General features: G+C 41.9%; 1 protein-coding gene across 1 annotated transcript; it reads right to left on the reverse strand.

Moving 5' to 3' along the window:
- Positions 1–2,000: 2,000 nt before the first annotated feature.
- LOC138871511 (uncharacterized) lies at positions 2,001–4,538 on the reverse strand. Its single transcript, XM_070149393.1, has 2 exons — positions 4,349–4,538; positions 2,001–2,614 (listed from the first exon to the last, which is right to left on the reverse strand). Exons 1-2 carry the CDS (start codon positions 4,536–4,538, stop codon positions 2,001–2,003), a joined length of 804 nt encoding a protein of 267 aa, XP_070005494.1.
- Between the last annotated feature and the right edge of the window lie 15,298 nt (positions 4,539–19,836).

Raw genomic sequence — 19,836 nt, forward strand, 5'->3', positions numbered from 1 at the left:
ATGGATGTCTATAACAAAAGGTGTACCACATGACCCCTTGAAGGAGGAAGGTGCTCACCAATATTTTGAGAAAAGGATGCTCTGCTAACCACGATCGGCACTATCCGCTATGGAGCTACCTACATTCATTTAAAAATATAGCGCCCCCGGCAAAAGGGAAGTTAGTACCATCGAATAGCACTAGTATGTATAACTAAACACCATCATATTAGAAAGAACTTTCATACACAAATAAGGAAATCACAGGTATCACTCCAAAGTTTTAAACGATCACAACATTATCAACAAGAAAGAATTACACAACCTTCACATCATGTTTCCATAGCCTTTAGTTGGGCATTTCATACTATTCCACATCGTTCACATTACCACCACTATCTTGAGCGGAGTCTGATCTCGATCCGATCAGCTAGGCCATCTCCCGAAGACGTTACCAATATTCTATTCACACTTTCATAACTGCCATGTGTATATGTAATGGCGTCCGATCATGGCCCAACCGGCTAGGCCGCCTTACCGAGGGGTTACCATTTTCCATTATTCATCTCACTCCAATTTTGGTTACACATGTATTGGTTTACCAGCACCTGGGGCCACAATTTTCACATTCCACAATTCACGTTTCACATTGTTCCCATTTTCAACATTAGGCTTGTAATTCAAGAGATTATGGCACACAAGAGAAAATATGGTTGTAGGCGTAGATGAGACTTCATGTAAATGGCACAACAACGCACTTCAATTTAAATCTAAGGTCTAAGCATTTCGATACATCATTCATAGTCCTTGCACCTTTTCAAATTATCAAGAATAACACGTTGATCAATTTGAGACACAGTTCGCACGCATATAAGGTTGCATCACCAAGTTAAGTGACATAGCAATCAATACAACAATTCAATTTAATCTTACCGTACTCACACAACCAACGATGAAGCTCAATTTCTAAAAGACGGGGTTTTAGTCATACATACCTCAATACAGCTTTCCTTATTCCTTATAAAATTCCGGAACTTTTAGCACTTCAATCTATTGTGTAAGAATTACAAATTAAACTGAGAATTAGAGACGAGGTTGCGATTCTAGCTTGTTTTGAGCATATCATCAAACATCAAAGGTGCATTGTGATCTTAGGCCCCTTTTTAAAAGAAATTTCTTTAATATTATACCCCAATTGTTGTCTCCTTAGTTCTCATCCTCCCCATGCCCCATTATCTCTTGTGCATGCAACATTACTAGCCTTATACCAATGTACCCACTTGCTAATTATCTATTTTAACAGAAATTTTGAAATTATTGATTAGGGTACAGTTCTTACCTCTTAGGATGAAGACCTAGTAGCTTCAATTGACAATCTTCAAGGATTTGGGTCAAGGATTTAGAGAGAACTTGATGAAGATTACTACTTCTTACTCTAGAACTCCCTCTCTCTTTCTATGTTGTGACAAATAACTGAAAAATGATCTATTGGGGTGTTTTTAATGAGAGAGGGTTGGGTTTTAAAAATTAGAAAATACGAGCCCTGAGTCAGATCTGCGATTGCATTTGCGATCGCAAAGTTTCAGCCCTGTCAATTCCACTTCTCCAACCTCAAACCACCCAATGGGAGACCTACATCTCCTACCATACAGTGCTTCGAATGGTGCCATATGGATACTAGCGTGGAAGATGCTGTTGTAAGCAAATTCTATGAGTGGCAAATGGTCATCCCAACTACCCTTGAAATCAAGAGTACAAATGCGCAACATGTCTTCAAGCATCTGAATAGTCCACTCTGCTTGACCATTGGTTTGTGGATGAAAAACTGTGGTAAGATTTACCTGCGTACCCAAACCTTACTGAAACTTCTTCCAAAAGTTGGCTATGAACTGAGCCCCTCGATATGAAATGATTGAGACTGGAGTGCCATGTAACCTGACTATTTCTTTGATATACAACTGAGCATACCATTCCGCTGTGTTGGTAGATTTGACTGGCAGGAAGTGCGCTGACTTTGTGAGTCAATCAACGATCACCCAAATTGAGTCGAACTTGCGCGGAGTGCGTGGTAACCCTACCACAAAGTCCATGTTGATCATCTCCCATTTCCACATTGGAATTTCTATGCTTTGAGCCAATCCACTGGGCTTTTGGTGTTCGGCCTTCACTTGCTGACAATTCGGACATTTTGCCACAAAGTCCGCCACATCTTTCTTCATGTTATTCGACCAATAAATTTCCTTGAGGTCATGATATACTTTCGTGGAACCTGGGTGCACGGAATACCTGGAAGTGTGAGCTTCTGCCATGATCCTTTCCCGTAGACCGTCGATATCAGGAACACATAGGCGGTCTTGGTACCGTAGGGTACCATCATTCATGCCAAAGCAAAAAGCTGTGGTTTTGTGTTTGAGAATACCCCCTTTCAGTTGTGCTAACAATGAATCCACGAATTGCTTCTCTTTCACCTCTGCCATAAGCGATGATTCAACCCTATTCTGCACAATTACCCCTCCTTTATTAGAGTTCGCAAGGCGAACTCCCAAACTAGCCAATTGGTGAACCTCCCTGGCCAAAGGCCTCTGATGGGCCTCCAAATGAGCTAAGCTTCCCATGGATTTTCGACTAAGTGCATCTGCCACAACATTAGCCTTTCCCGGGTGATAGAGAATATCAATGTCATAGTCCTTGAGTAGCTCTAGCCATCTTCTTTGCCTCAGATTCAACTCTTTCTGCTTGAAAAGAGAATATCAATGTCATAGTCCTTGAGTAGCTCTAGCCATCTTCTTTGCCTCAGATTCAACTCTTTCTGCTTGAAAATATATTGAAGGATCTTATGATCCGTAAATACATCCACATGGACCCTATACAAGTCGCCAAATCTTTAGCGCAAACACCACTGCTGCAAGCTCTAAGTCATGAGTTGGATAGTTCTTCTCATGATTCTTGAGTTGCCTAGAAGCATAGGCTACAACCTTGCCGTGTTTCATTAACACACACCCAAACTCGACTCTCGAAACATCTCAATACACTACAAACCCATTTGTACCCTCTGGCAGGACTAACACTGGTGTTGCTGTCAATCTTGACTTCAATTATTGGAAGCTCTTTTCACAAGCATCGGACCACTGGAATTTAACTGCTTTCTATGTCAATTTAGTCAATGGAGAGGCAAGAGTAGAAAACCCCTCCACAAACCTCCTGTAGTACCCAACCAAGCCTAAGAAACTGCGAATCTCAGTTGGAGTGGTAGGTCTAGGCCAATTCTTCACTTCTGCAATCTTTTGAGGATCGACCAGAATTCCTTCCCTGGAAATGATATGGCCCAAGAACGCGACAGATTCGAGCCAGAATTCACATTTCAAAATTTTTGCATACAATTGATGTTGCTGAAGAGTCTGCAAATCTGTGCTGAGATAGGCAACATGGTCCTCCCGACTTCGGGAATACACAAGGACATCATCAATAAACACTATCACAAAGGAGTCTAGAAAGGGCTTGAAGACTCGATTCCTAAGATCCATGAAAGTTGCCGGGGCATTTGTTAGCCCAAAAGACATTACCATAAATTCAAAGTGCCCATACCGAGTTCTAAAGGCTATTTTTGGAATATCCTGCTCCCTTATCTTCAATTGATGGTACCCGGACCGCAAGTCAATCTTTAAGAAACATGTAGCACCTTGCAATTGATCAAATAAGTTGTTTATTATAGGCAGAGGATATTTGTTTTTGATTGTGACCTTGTTGAGTTGCCGGTAGTCAATACATATTCGCAACGATCCATCTTTCTTTCTTACAAACAAGACCAGTGCACCCCAAGGCCACACACTCGGCTGGATGAAACCCTTCTCTAGCAAATCCTTCAATTGTTCCTTTAGCTCTTTCAATTCTGCCAGTGCCATTCTGTACGGTGGAATTGATATAGGTTGCGTGCCTAGTATCACATCGATCCCAAAATCAATCTCCCTCTCCGATGGAATCCTAGGTAGTTCATCTGGAAAGACGTCCGGAAATTCATTCACAACTGGTACAGACTCAAGGCTAAGTGCCTCGGCATTGGTGTCCGTGACATGAACTAGATGATAGATGCACCCCTTCTTGATCATCTTTGCGGCCTTAAGGTAGGAAATAAACCGACCTCTAGGCACTACATTATCTCCCTTCCATTCAACAACGGGATCATTAGGAAATTCAAGCCTCATGGTTCTAGTCCGACAATCAAGTTTGGCAAAGCATGAATAAAGCCAATCCATTCCCATTATTACATCAAAGTCGACCATCCCTAACTCAATAAGATCGGCCGCGGTATCCATACCCCGTACCATAACAACACATCCTCTATAAACCCGAGTAGCTGTAATAGACTCACCAACTGGGGTAGACACCAAAAAGGGCTCATGAAGCTGATCTGGCCCTATCCCAAATCCCATAGAAACAAAAGGGGTAACATAGGACAAGGTGGAACCAGGGTCAATAAGTTCATACATGTCATGAGATTGGATAGTTAGAATACCTGTAACAACATCTGGAGAAGCCTCAACAGTCTGACGACCACTCATAGCATAAAACCGGCTGGGTCCTTTTGAACTCTACGCACCACCCCTAGCTGCACCACGCCTTGCAGGTGCTGGGGTACCTCGAGTTGCGGAGGGGGCTGAAAATGTAGCAGCTTCCTGACTAGATGACTGAGTTGTGCCCCTACCCGCTCCCTTGCATAATGCACGACAATGTCTCTGGATATGACCCCTCATCCCACACCCATAGCATATAGGTAGCTCTAGATATCAAGTCCCTGAGTGCATCTTCCCGCACTTGGGGCAAGAGGACCTCTGCTGCTGCTGGAACCTCTTTCCTGACCGACCTTGCCGATGAGATCCCCTGCTGCCCTGACCAGGGCTGAAACAACTCCACTACTACTGGCTGGGCCCTAACGGCGGTGCACTAGTTGAAGACTGTGCAGTAGACTGGGAAAGCCTTGATGATCCTCTCTTAAAAGCTGATCTTCCCTCCTCTAGCGACTCTCCCATATTGCCTATAGACCGGGCCTTGCTGCTACCCTATCTCTCCATTCTGTTCTTTAATTTACAGTTCTCTGTGGCCTCAACAAATGTTACCATCTTCCCATAGTTCATGTCAGAATTCAATGCAGTCATCGAAGCCTCATTAATGGTCAAAGAATTAAGGCCCTGAACAAACCGGCGCACCCTGACCTCCATTGTGGGCAACATATGAATGGAATACTTTGACAAGCGATAAAACTCCATGTGGTACTCCCACACACTTCTATTACCTTGCCTCAAATTTTCAAACTCTGCCGCACGGGCTGCCCTTGTCTCAGCGGGCAGGAAATGGTCCATAAAGGCATCAGCGAACTCGCACCACCTTGTCGGAGGGTGCCCCTCCTCTCAAGAATCCTCCCACAACTCAAACCATGAATAGGCCACCCCTCTCAAGTGGTAGGCAGCCAACTCTACTCCTTATGTCTCAGTTGCACGCATAACCCTGATGGTCTTGTGCATCTCATCAATGAATTCCTGAGGGTCCTCTTCTGGATTGGTACCTGTAAATACCGGAGGGTCTAACTGAAAAAATTTGTTCACTCTGGAACTAGTAGAATCCCCTTGCTGGCCAGATGAACTAGGCGCAACATTCGACCTCTAAGCCTGGGAGGCCACTAGCCGGGTCAACATCTGAATAGCTCCCCTAAGATCCCCATCCGAAATACTAGAACCGGAAGCTGGAGCTGGAGGCGGGATAGGAATATCAACGGGAGGGATGGTGGTACCCTCCACAGGTGTAGGAACTGGGGTAGTCTACTCCGGAGTAGAAGAATCTGGTAGAGCAACAGTAGGGTGGCTACCCTCACCCGCATCATCAAGCAGGGAATCATCAACCACTCCTGAGGTGGCATTAGCATTGGCTTCCTGGCCAATTCTCGCTTTCTTCTTAGGTGCCATATTCTTAAAGATAGAGCATTGCAATAATTAGAGAGGGACAGTTTCACCACACGATCCAGAACATCAAAGAAGGGTGTTATTCCTAAATGCCCAAATAGCCTCCAACTTATATATGTGGTCGACTACACACCGATAAGAAGGACTCTACTAGACATGGCTCCGAGACATCCTAGGACACATTAAAACCTTAGGCTCTGATACCAAGTTTTTCACGCCCCAACCTTGGGAGGCGTGACCGGTGCTCAATCGAGTGAAACCAAGTGAGCAAGCCTCAACAAACACTACCCATCCAACACAATATGAATAGGGAAACCATGCTTTCATTTACTTAGACAAGGAAATATAGTACATTCAACATTTTAGTTCATTTTATATCACAACATCTAATTGTGGTTAAGTGACCAAGATTCCATACAATTATAGTTTAAAAGGAAGTGAGAGTACAAGGTTACAACATGGTTCATTGACCTATCCAATACCCGTACATAACCCACACAAACGTCTACGGTGCCTCAAAGAATACAAAGATAGTGATAACAATGCCGGCAACAAGGCCCCGACTATACCTCAAAATGGATATCTATAACAAAAGGTGTACCACATGACCCCTTGAAGGAGGAAGGTGCTCACCAAGATTTTGAGAAAAGGATGCTCTGCTACCCATGATCGGCACTATCCGATATGGAGCCACTTACATTCATTTAAAAATGTAGCGCCCCAGGCAAAAGGGACGTTAGTGCCATCAAATAGCACTAGTATGTATAACTAAACACCATCAAATTAGAAAGATCTTTCATACACAAATAAGGAAATCACAGGTATCACAGGTATCACTCCAAAGCTTTAAACGATCCCAACATTATAAACAAGAAAGAACTACACAACTTTCACATCATGTTTCCATAGCCTTTAGTTGGGCATTACATACTGTACCACATCGTTCACATTACCACCGCTATCTTGTGCGGAGTCCGATCTCGACCCCATCGGCTAGGACGTCTCCCGAAGATGTTACCAATATTCTATTGACACTTTCCAGTTTCAATCATCAATGCATAACCGCCATGTGTATTTTTCATGGCGTCTGATCACGGCCCGATCGGCTAGGCAGCCTTACCGAGGCATTACCATTTTCCATTATTCATGTCACTCCAATCTTTGGTTACACATGTATTGGTTTATCGGCACTTGAGGCCACAATTTTCACATTCCACAATTCATGTTTCACATTTTTCCCATTTTCAACATTAGATTTGTAATTCAAGAGAGTATGGCACAAAACAGCAAATAAGGTTGTAAGCGTAGATGATACTTCATGTAAATGGCACAACAACACACTTCAATTTCAATCTAAGGTCTAAGCATTTCGATACATGATTAATAGTCCTTGCACCTTTTCAAATTATCAAGAATAGCACGTTGATCAATTTGAGACACAGTTCCCACGCATATAAGGTTGCATCACCAAGTCAAGTGAAATAGCACTCAATACAACAATTCAATTTAATCTTACCGTACTCACACAACCAACGATGAAGCTCAATTTCTAAAAGACGGGGTTTTAGCCATACATACCTCAATACAGATTTCCTTATTCCTTATAAAATTTTGGAACTTTTAGCACTTCGATCTACTGTGTAAGAATTACAAATTAAACCGAGAATTAGAGACGAGATTGACATTCTAGCTTGTTTTGAGCATATCATCAAACATCAAAGGTGCATTGTGATCTGAGGCCCCTTTTTGAAAGAAATTTCTTTAATATTATACCGCAATTGTTGTCTCCTTAGTTCTCATCCTCCCCATGCCCCGTTATCTCTTGTGCATGCAACATTACTAGCCTTATACCCATGTACCCACTTGCTAATTACCTATTTTAATAGAAATTTTGAAATTATTGACGAAGTTACAGTTCTTACCTCTTAGGATGAAGACCTAGTAGCTTCAACTGACAATCTTCAAGGATTTGGGGCAAGGATATAGAGAGAACTTGATGAAGATTACTCCTTCTCACTCTAGAACTCCCTCTCTCTCTCTCTATGTCATGAAAAATAACAGAAAAATGGTCTATTGGGGTGTTTTTAATTGGATGGGGTCGAGTTTTAAAAATTAGAAAATAGGAGCCCCGAGTTAGATCTATGCGATCACAAAGTTGACATGCGGCCCGCATAATGGACGGCAAAAATGCTCCGCAAAACTTGAACACACTGTCTGGGTATGCGGTGCGCATACCCGTTCTACGGTCGCATAATGCACCGTAGAACTGCTCCTTACAAAATCCCAAGGGAATAATGTGACTACTATGCGGTCCGCATATCGGTTATGCGATCGCATAATGGACCACAATTGTAACCTCAAATTTGCCCAACGTACTGACTAGCTTTGCGGCGATTATGCGGTCTGCATACCTGATATGCGACCGCATTCTCGACCACAGAATTGCACTTTTATGAAAAACATTATTTCTTGACTTTTTATAGCATAGATCAGTCTAAAAAGGTCCGAACCGCGGAGAGCTTGCGAGTTTAGGGTTTAGGGTGGAATTTTTTTTTACGGGGCCTAAGAGATGTCTCACTTGACGTTCCAGAATAACATAAGGAAATCCATGATGCAAGCAAGTTGAAGGAAAGTTGTGAGTAGTATAAATGGATATGTATAAGTCGCAAGCTAAAGTATGGTAGAGCGAAAAAGTTTTAAGGAAACATGAGTGAGGATGAGGAAAGGCAAGTGAAAAGGTGACGAGCATGGATAAGTCCTCGGGACTTAGTCCATGGAAACAAGAGAGGTAATGGTTTCTCTAAGTTATGGAAAGTTTAGTATAGCTTGAATGAACTCAAAGGAGTCTAAGATTAATAGCATTTAGAAGGAATGAAATGCTGACCTGGTAATAAAATGAGGGTATAATTGTGACAGATAAAGGATGACGTTTGGGCCTTTGTTTGAATAATGATTCGTAAAAAAAAGAAAATAGAAGAAGAGAAGGAAAAAATATTTCGCTGGCGGCACGAAATTAGGATACCCCCATAAGGTGAATCACATTGAGACACTATGAAATATGATTATTGAAATCACTTCAAATATTCCTCAATGCAACGTAAGCCCTATCGGTAATGTATTACGTAAGAAGTCTCAAGTCTTCAAATAGAGGATTATAGATCAAAATTGAGGCAAATCAACAATGGTCAGATACAAGTTACAAAGTATGCATGAGATTAGGCCTTGAGTCTTATGACGAATGGTAATGAAGGGCATTGAAGGACTGAGATTTATACCTAAAGGATAGGTAACAAAAGTAACTGGGAGCTTGGTAAGCATACCTCAGTAAAGATACATTGGAAAAAAAAATTATGGTATAGTATAACCCATGTAAATGCTGTAAAGTCATATGAAAGGGTAACCAGATCTATGAAATAAGATATGTTCATATTTGCAAGTTCTACAAGTATCGAGCAAAGGACTTCAGTATACCTATAGAGTCCTAGAGAGGCATCCTATTAGGTCTCGTATATAAGAAGTGAGGCCTAAACATTGGCTAAAAGCTGGAGGGAAAAGGAAAGAAGAGTCGCATAAGGCGCACTTACAAAGTCAGGGTCATATAGGCTACATGACAGGAGGTAGCAGAAGTTGCGAGATTAGAAAGATTTCGACCACAAATCATGATATGAGCAAAAAGACTAAAGGGGGGAAATACCATATACTTTGGATTTGTTCACAGAGCAACTGCTTATATGGCAAGAAGAGTATTAAGGTACTCACAAGAGTTATAAGTTACGAAAATAATAAGAGCATCAGTAAACATTCGAGGATGAATGTTCCAAAGGGTGGAATGATGTTACGCTCCACAATATTACGTCCTGTAGTATTATATTACGATGATGTTATGCTTTGCAGTAATATATTACGATTGATGTTACGTCCTGCAGTATTAAGTTACGACATTGTTGCACCTGACAGTATTACATTACGGTGATATTACACTTCACAGTAATAAGTTACGACAGTGTTGCACCCTGCAGTATTTTACATTGAATATGTCGTAAGGTAATTGACACAGTCCAAGGAAAAGATTATTTAGGGATTATAAGGATTATGCTATTTCACAGGTGATTAGTAAATTCATGAAGGTGAAAGGGGGAGCAAGTCTAAGAAAACGAATTTTGTCAAAGTTTGGCATTTTGGGATAAAAAAAGGCCCGAGCTAAAATACCCGGTATTTATGGACTAGTGCCATACAAGGTACTACATGGCCATGATAGAAAGGTGTATAAGATATGTAAAAATTGAGTAATATTTTAAGTAAGTGAGAGTAATTTTAAATTTTGCGGGTAATTATTTAATTACCAGGTAACGGGACATTACAAAATTAATTGGGGATATATTTGTGGATAAGCCTAATATAACTCCTATCTCTATGTGGAAGCAAGTAACATAGGATAGGAATGACTCTTTGGTCTTGATAATAGGTGGCATGTGTAGGACAAACTAGGATAAAAACTAACATCAAAAGTAAACCCAAAAAAAGGTGAGTCTTTCCAAAATTTTAGAGAAAGAATGGATCTCATTTCCTTGTAATAAGGATCTGAGCAGCAACGTCCAATTCGTGGCAAAATAACAAAGAAACAACGTCCTTCTTGGCTAAATATCAAAGCAGCAACGTTAAAAAAGCAATAACGTTGAATCAAGAAACATTTTATCCAAAATCCTTAGTCAAAATTCGAACCACAATTTTGTTCAAGGATTCAGAAGCAGAAGCTTCATTCCGTTCAAATAATTTCAGAAACAAGTATGTTAAGGCTATCCCTTCTTTCTTTTGGCATGGTCCATATGATACTGAAAAACACGAACAAACACACAATTTTCATAAATTACTCTATTCATAGAAATAGTAGGGGTCTCTATATTCTTGATTCCCCATGAAAAATATTATTATCTTCTACCTGCGGGTCTCAAAACAATCCACAGTTGGAAAAATTTATCCGGAAGGATTATTGAGATTATTATGTATTTTGCATGCATTTCATACACGTGCATTAACACATGACCAGATGGCATTACATACGCGTATATATGTAAATATATGTATATGATGTATGGGAAAATTTTACGACGTTATATACGCACCACCACTTGATCAGCTGGTATATGATGATGATGTTGTCTACAGTGACTGAAATATGATTGAAACAGCAATATACACATATATATGTATGTATATATATGTATATGGGATATGGGAAAGGTTATGGCATTATATATGCACCACTACCTGATCAGTTGGTATACGATGATGATTTTGCCCACAGTCGCTGATATGGCAATATGGGATGCCCTCGAAGGCTGATGATGTTATGAAACATATACCTATGCACGACATGACATTCATACGCATATGCATGACACTAAAAGTAATTTATGATTTACAAAGTTATTCAGACTTACAGGTTGAGTCATGTACTCTATATTTCTTCCATGTCTCTTATGTATTTATTTATGTGGCTTATATACTCGGTACATTACTCGTACTGACGTCCCTTTTGCCTAGGGATGCTGCGTTTCATGCCTGCAGGTCCCGATAGACAGGTCGAGAGCCCTCTAAGAAGGCTATCAGCTCAGCAGAAGATGTTGGTGTGCTTCATTTGCTTCGGAGTTGCTTGTTTGGTTAGTATGATTTAGACGTGTATTGTTTGGTTTGGCGGGACTCTGTCTTGACCTTTATGACATTTATGTACTCTTAGAGGCATGTAGACATATGTCATGTACGTGAAAGATTGTACGGCCTTGTCCACCTATGTTTTGAGTTTATAAATAATTATGTTGTCCTATTAGGCTCGTATGTCACATGTATATGATGATGTAATAACAAAGATACGTTACGTTGGTGCTTGACTGAGTAAGGCACCGGGTACCCGTCGTGGCCCATCGCTTTAGGTCATGACAAAGGTTCATTTGAGAACTTACTATGACAAGCTCGTGGGGGTCTGAAAAGTTGAAAGGATTCGAATGAAGCTCTTCATGAGAAGTCTTACCGGAGATGCACTGTCCTAGTACATAAGCCAGAACCCTAAGAAGTGGGCCAACTGGGTGAGCATGGAATCAGAATTTATGGACAAGTTTAGGTTCAATATGGAGAATGCACCGGATGTCTTCTACATCCAAAATTTAATGAAGAAACCAACAGAGACTTTCCGCAAGAATGCCACTCGGTGGAGGTCAGAAGCAGCCAAAGTCAGACCAACACTAGAAGAAGAACAAATGAACAAGTTCTTTGTTAGGACACCGGACCCACAGTATTATGAACGGCTAATGGTTATTGACAATTACAAGTTCTCCGATATCATCAAACTCGGAGAAAGGATTGAAGAAGGTATCAAAAGCGAGATGGTAACAAATTTTGAGGCATTACAGGCCACGAACAAAGCATTACAATCAGGCGACATATCAAAGAAAAGAGAAGTGGGGGTAGTAATGGTGGCTCAAGGATCAAAATCTCCGCTCACATACCAAACACCTCCACCCACATACCAAACACCTCCGCCCACATACCAACTCTCATCTCCCAGATATTCTCAATCTGCCACCGCCTATCATACTTATAACACCCAGCCAACCTACTATCATTCACCTCCGACTCATTCGAATTAAAAGAAACCTCGACCTAACTTTGACTGCAAACCACCCAAACAATACACCACTATTGTTGAACCTGTTGACCAGCTATATGAAATGTTGAAGGCCGCCAGTTATGTCACCCCTATTCCTGCTGTGGCATGGAGAACTCATCTCATGGGTCAACCCGAACAAAACTTGTGCATATCACTCTGGTTTGAAGGGGCATACCATTGACAAATGTCGGACATTGAAAGATAAGATCCAGACATTAATTGATAGCAAGATCATACATGCAAAGGAAGCTATACCAAATGTTCACAACAATCCTCTCCCAGACCATAGGGGTGATGGGGTACATGTGATAGAGACAGATGAACAATGGGGTCTTGAGGGGTCAATCGGGCTTATTCGGGAAGGCGGTGACTTTAAAGTTGCAGTCACACTCACCCTTATTGAAGTGCAGACATAGTCGTCAGTCAAGGTTGAGGTAGCCGCATCAGTTCCATTTAAGGTGGAGGTAGCTCCGCCTACAGCCTCACCTGCTCCATTTGAGGTAGAAGTGGCCACAACTTTCATAGTGACAGTATCAACCACACCTCCTTTCAATTGCAACGCCATACCTTGGGATTACACTACCGAAGCTAGGCGAAAGGGAAAAGCAAAAATGGAAGAATCTGATGCTGCACAAGGAATGACCAGAACGGGAAAGATCTATACACCTGAACACTTGGGAGGATCAAGCAAGGAGACTGCTACTTACCAACCTGTCATTGAAACTGGACCGGATGATTAGTGAAGGAAAGTACATGCAAGGGAATACTTTGTTGTCAATAATTTGAACAAAACCCCCGCTCAAATATCCATCTTCACTATTGCAAAATTCAGAGGCGCACAAGAATGCTTTGATGAAGGTGTTAAATGAAACTTAGGTGCCCAACAATATCACCTACGGAGAAATGGCCAACAAGGCAGGGCAAGTGCTGGAGAGACATACGATCACCTTCCACGAGTATGAATTACCGCCTGAAGGGTTAAGTCACAGCTGGGCACTGCATATCAAGGTACAATTCAAAGACAAATTCATCGCTAGGGTCCTAAACGATGGAGGTTCAAGCCTCAACATTTGCCCATTGACTACTCTGAAAAGGCTGGGCAAAGATTTCCACAAGATACAGGCAGGAAGTATGAACGTGAAAGCCTTTGATGGGTCTCAAAGGGCCACAATTGGGGAGATTAATCTTTGTCTGTAGATGGGGCCAACTTGGTTCAATGTTGAATTCCAAGTGCTTGACATATTAGCTACATAAAATCTTTTGTTGGGTCGACCTTGGATACATGACATTGGGGCTGTGGCTTCCACACTACACCAGGCCATGAAGTTCGAATAGAATAATCAGGAGGTGATCATTCCCGGAGATGGGAGTAACCCCATTTACACCAGTCAAACCATCCCGGTAATCAAGAATAGAAGAAGGCTAGGAGGGGAAACTTATCACCACAACAAACATGTCAATGCAGTTGAGAAAGACAAATGGTGGAGTAACAAAATAGAAAGCATACTGGCATGGTCTGGGTATGAACCCGACAAAGGGCTTGGGATAAATCTCTAGGGCATTACTAAACTGATCCAGCTAAAACGTTATGGAACAACTTTCGGGCTCGAATATCAGTATACATTGCAATAGTATGATGATTGGTCGCCTCCATGGCTGGTCCTTAATACCCTCTCAAGCAACCAGTGCCACATCTGGGTCAGACTTTTCACCAGACTGATATAATATGGGGAACTGCAAAAGAAGAAGCTTTAGCTGGGCTGAGGAATTTTTTCCTAGAGGACGAGGATATGGATTGCAGTGCAATAATTTAGGAGGAGGAGGAAGAAGGCCCCACCATTCAGACTGTGGAGAAAGGATCCGTTCTCAGGAATTGGACTGCCACACCATCCCGGGCCCGCCGAGTCCCTAGGTAGCTTGGCATTTAGACTAAATTTATTTCGATAGCCACGCTAGGCATTTCAAATGTTTTCAGTAATTTTGTTTTTAAAGATGCGTTTTGTTTAAAAAATAATTGATCGATTCATTGAGTCGTACTTGTTTTGGGATATTGTCAATTTTTTATCAATGCATGGCTATTATTGTTCATTATTATCTTTCACATTTTTCTTTCTACAACATTATTATTACTTTTCCTGATGAACAGATGACTGTGACATGTAATGAGACAATGCAACATAAGGATAGTGACTTCGAGGGAGAAGATAAAATACCCGAGCAAATGGTCAGAGAGGTTGAGAACTTTGAGAATAAGCCTAAGTCCAACCTGGAAGAACCAAAGCAACCAATTTGGGAGACGCCGAAACCATCAAGGAGACTCGCATAAGCATTCACTTATCAACGCCAAGAAGGAAGAGTACATTAGTTTCCTAAAGGAATATGAGGATATCTTTGCATGGTCATATGATGACATGACCGGCCTGAGCACATCCATAGTGGCTCACAAATTGCCTACCAATCCAATATGTTCTCTAGTAAAGCAGAAACTCAGAAAGTTCAAACTAGACATGAGCTTGAAAATCTGTCACAACCCTAAATTGGACCCGGTCGTGATGGCGCCTATCGTGAAACTAGGCTAGCCGACACAAACCCCCAAATAAACTAAACAAGTATAATAAATCATTTAAAGTCATTAATAAGCTAAAAATCCTAAACACAGCCCGACCTCGGGGTGTCACCAGTCATGAGCATATAAAATTCGTCTAAGAGTATGAAAAGACAACATAGTCTAATATAAAGCTAGTACAAAGTTAAATTAAGATAGAAAGGAGAAGCACTGGTCTGCAAGCACCAAGCAGCTAGCTAGTCAACTCCGAACAAGCCTGCTAAAAAGCAAATCAGCACTCGCTAGCGTGACCCGAGACTCTTGGACCTTCACACATGGTGCAAGAAGTAATGTTCATACGCCAACTCAGTAAGTAATAAAAGTAATGGTGGCTGAGCGATAAGAAAACACGTAAAACACAACATAATGCTACAACAAAACAATATAAATCCAGAACAATGCAGTGGTTCAGTAAAAGCTTGTAAAAACACCTTAGTCCGATAAAAACCTCTTTAAAACATCTTTCAGAAATTCAAACGAGTGATGAAAACAAGGAGAAAAAGGATAGAAACATAAATCAGCCCCTCGGGCAAAATACCAACAGAACCAACCCCTCCGGCTATCTCACAATCACTCATATCAGCCCCTCGGGCAATAACACAAAACAACAATAGCCCCTCGGGCTATATCACAACTCACACTGGGTACCCGCACTCACTGGGGATGTGTAGAATCCGGAGGGGCTCCTACAGCCCAAGCGCTATATCAAGCCATCTCGTAACATAATCAAACCGGGCCTCGGCCTCATAACAAGCCACCTTGTGGTATAACAAATCATGCCCTCGACCTTATAATCATGAATTATTACAACACCGCTTCGACGCGCAGCCCAATTCCATAATATCCTCACAACAGAGGCCCTCGACCTCACTCGGTCAGAAATCTCTCAAGCCACTCGGGCAACAGTAAAACATGATGCTTAGCCCAAAATATCAATTAAAATTTCAAAACGGAGTAAATATGGATGAGTTATGAAAATAGTAGAATATTGCATCACTAAGTAAAAATATGAAGTCAAAACAGTGAGGAATAGTAGTAAAAATTCCCCTAGGGGTCCAAAACAGTTGCCACGAGGCCCAAACATGGCTATCAGCCCAAAACATGATAATACTTTCCAAATCACAATGATAACAAACAATTTTCAATCAAATATGCGGTTTAACAGTCATACAAGATGGACTAAGTCACAATCCCCAATGGTGCACGACCCCACGCTCGTCATCTAGCGTGTGCATCACCTCAAAGAAGCACAATGATGTGAAATCCGGGGTTTCATACCCTCAGGACAACATTTGCAATCATTACTTACCTCTATCCGGTCCAAACTCTAGCCCGTGATTCCTTTTCCCCTTGAATCAGCCTCCGGATTCTCCAAATCTATCCAAAAACATACTTATACCATTAAAATATGCTAAAGGAACAAAGCCCACTCGAAAATAACCAATTTACAACAAAAATCCCGAAATTGGCCAAACCCAACCCTCGGGCCCACATCTTGGATTCCAACAAAAATCATAGAACTAGAATCCTTACACTCTCACGAGTTCATACATACCAAGAATACCAAAATCCAACCACAAATGACCCCTCAAATCCTTAGATTTAGGTCTCCAATTTTCAAGCCCTAACTTCCAATTTTAGGCTTTGGATTCCACAAATTCCACGTTAAATTAGGTAGAAATCACAATAGGATTGAGTATTAATTCCATAAATCTTACCTCTAAGTATTTCCCTTTGATTCCCTCTTCACTCTCCCTCAAAAAGCTCCAAAATCTCTCAACAATGGTGAAATTTAGACCCAAAATCGCGGAAGTGGTCTTTTAAACATTCTGCCCAGCACTTATAATCCCTTCTTCACGAACGCGGTCAACTCCTCGCGTTCGCGAAGCACAAACTTCCGTTGACCACTCATTCCTTCATCGTGAACGCGACACTTTGTACGTGAATGCGAAGCTTTAGCTCATCAATGCATCGCAAATGTGATGGCCTGCTCGCGAACGCGATGAACAATTCTCCAAGACCCCAGCTGCTCACCTTTACTCAACACGAACGTGGCATAACCATCGCGAAAGCGATGAATACTGGACCCAACCCTTCTTAAATGCAGGACATCCATCGCGAATGCGAAGGTTAAACCTCCTTCCTCACACCCTAACCCTTCGCGAACATGGGGCATCCATCGCGAACGAGAAGGCCAGATGCCTGTAACACCAGCAACGTTTTTCTACAACTTTTTCCAACATGAAATGACCCATTCAACCACCCGAAACTCACCTGAGGCCCTCATAACCTCAACCAAACATGCCAACAAATCCCATAACCTCATTCAAACTTGTTCCAATCTTTGGATCGCTCAAAGCAACATCAAAACACCAAATTGATATCGGATTCAAGCCTAAGAAATTTCAAAAACTTATAGATTCCGCTTTTGATAAAAAAATCTATCAAACCTCATCCGAATGACCTGAAAATTTGCACACACATCACAAATGACACAACGGACTTACTCCAACTTCCAGAATTCCATTCCGACCCCTTATATCAAAATCTCACCTATCGACCAAAAAATGCAAAAATTCCATTTTCGCCAATTCAAGCCTAAATCTACTCCGGACCTCCAAAACCCATTCTGATCATGCTCCTAAGTACCAAATCACCTCCCAAAGCTATCCGAACCATCAGAATTAACATCCGAGCCCTTTTTCACATAAGTCAACATCCGGTTGACTTTTCCAACCTAAGCTTACTAAAACGAGACTAGGTGTCTCATTCCTTTCCAAAACCTCTCCGAACCCGAACCAACCAACCTGATTGCACATAATATAGCTGAACAAGACAATAAGAAACAAAAAATAGTGGAAACAGAGCGGTAACTCATGAAACGACCAGCCGAGTTGTTACATCCTCCCCTACTTAAACAAACGTTCGTCCTCAAACGGATCAAAAAACATACATAAAGCCTTAAATAGGTGAGGATATCTACTCCGCATCTCCCGCTAGGTCTCCCAGGTAGCCTCCTCCATGGGCTGATCTCTCCACTGCACTTTCACTGAAGCTATATCCTTTGATCTTAACTTTCGAACCTAACGCTCCAAAATAGCTATTGGCTCCACATCATAAGTTAAATCATCATCTAACTGAACCGTACTGAGATCCAAAACATTACACGGATTGCCAATATACTTTCGGAGCATAGAAACAAGATATACCAGATGCACACTCGATAAGTTGGGTGGCAAAGCAAGCTCACAAGCCACCTCCCCAATCATCCGAAGCACCTTAAAAGGCCCAATGAACCGAGGACTCAATTTACCCTTCTTCCCAAATCTCATAACACCTTTCATGGGTGAAACCTTCAATATAACCTTCTAAACGACCATGTAGGACACATCCCAAACCTTTCTATCAGAATAACTCTTTTGTCTCGACTGCGCTGTACGAAGCCTCTCCTGAATCACTTTCACATTGTCTAAAGCATCCTGCACCAAGTCTGTACCCAATAGCCTAGCCTCACCCGGCTCAAACCAACCGGCTGAATATTTACACTGCCTCCCATACAAAGTCTCATATGGAGCCATCTGAATACTCGACTAGTAAATGTTGTTATAAGCAAACTCTACGAGCGGTAGAAACTGATCCCATGACCCTCCAAAATCAATGACACAAGTGTACAACATGTCCTCCAATATTTGAATAGTGCGCTCGGACTGCCCGTCCATCTGAGGTGGAAAAGATGTGCTCAACTCAACCTTAGTACCCAACTCTCGCTGTACAGACCTCCAAAACTGTGAAGTAAACTGAGTACCTCTATTTGAAACGATGGAAACTGGGACACCATGCAAACGAACAATCTCCCGGATGTATATCTCTGCCAACCACTCTGAAGAATAGCTAGTACACACAGTAATGAAGTGTGCGGACTTGGTCAGCCGATCCATAATCACACAAATATCATCGAACTTCTTCAAAGTCCGTGGGAGCCCAACTACAAAGTCCATGGTGATCCGCTCCCACTTCCACTCTGGAACATCAATCTGCTGAAGCAAGCCACCCGGTCTTTGTGCTCATATTTCACCTGCTGACAATTGAGACACCGAGCTACAAATCCCATAATGTCCTTGTTCATTCTCCTCCACCAATAATGCTGGCCCAGATCCTGATACTTCCTTGCGGCACCTGGATGAATGGAATACCGCGAGTTATGGGCCTCCTCCAGAATCAACTTCTGAAGCCCATCCATATTGGGCATGCATATTCGGCCCCGCATCCTAACCACATCATCACCAATAGTTACATCTCTGGCATCGTTGTGCTGAACTCTATCCTTAAGGACAAACAAAGGAGGATCATTATACTAGCGCTCTTTATTGCGATCAAATAAGGAAGACCGAGAAATCACACAAGCCAATACTCGGCTGGGCTTCGAAATATCTAAACTCAAAAATCAATTGGCCAAGGCCTGAACATCAACTGCAAGAGGTCTCTCCCCAACTAGAATATATGCCAAATTCCCCGTACTCACCGCCTTCCTACTCAAAGCATCGGCCACCACATTGGCCTTCCCTGGAAGGTACAAAATAGTGATATCATAGTCCTTTAGCAGCTCCAACCATCTCCTCTACCTTAAATTGAGA

This window comes from Nicotiana sylvestris, chromosome 6 (genome assembly GCF_000393655.2).
Source record: "Nicotiana sylvestris chromosome 6, ASM39365v2, whole genome shotgun sequence".
NCBI lineage: Eukaryota > Viridiplantae > Streptophyta > Magnoliopsida > Solanales > Solanaceae > Nicotiana > Nicotiana sylvestris.

Coding starts and splice junctions, on each gene's coding strand:
- LOC138871511 (XM_070149393.1), bottom strand. CDS start 4,538: ATGAGTGGTCGTCAGACTGTTGAGGCTTCTCCAGATGTTGTTACAGGT. Junction 2,615..4,348: donor TTTGGTGTCTACCCCAGTTG/GTGAGTCTATTA, acceptor ATGTTGTGGCAG/ATGCACTTAGTCGAAAATCC.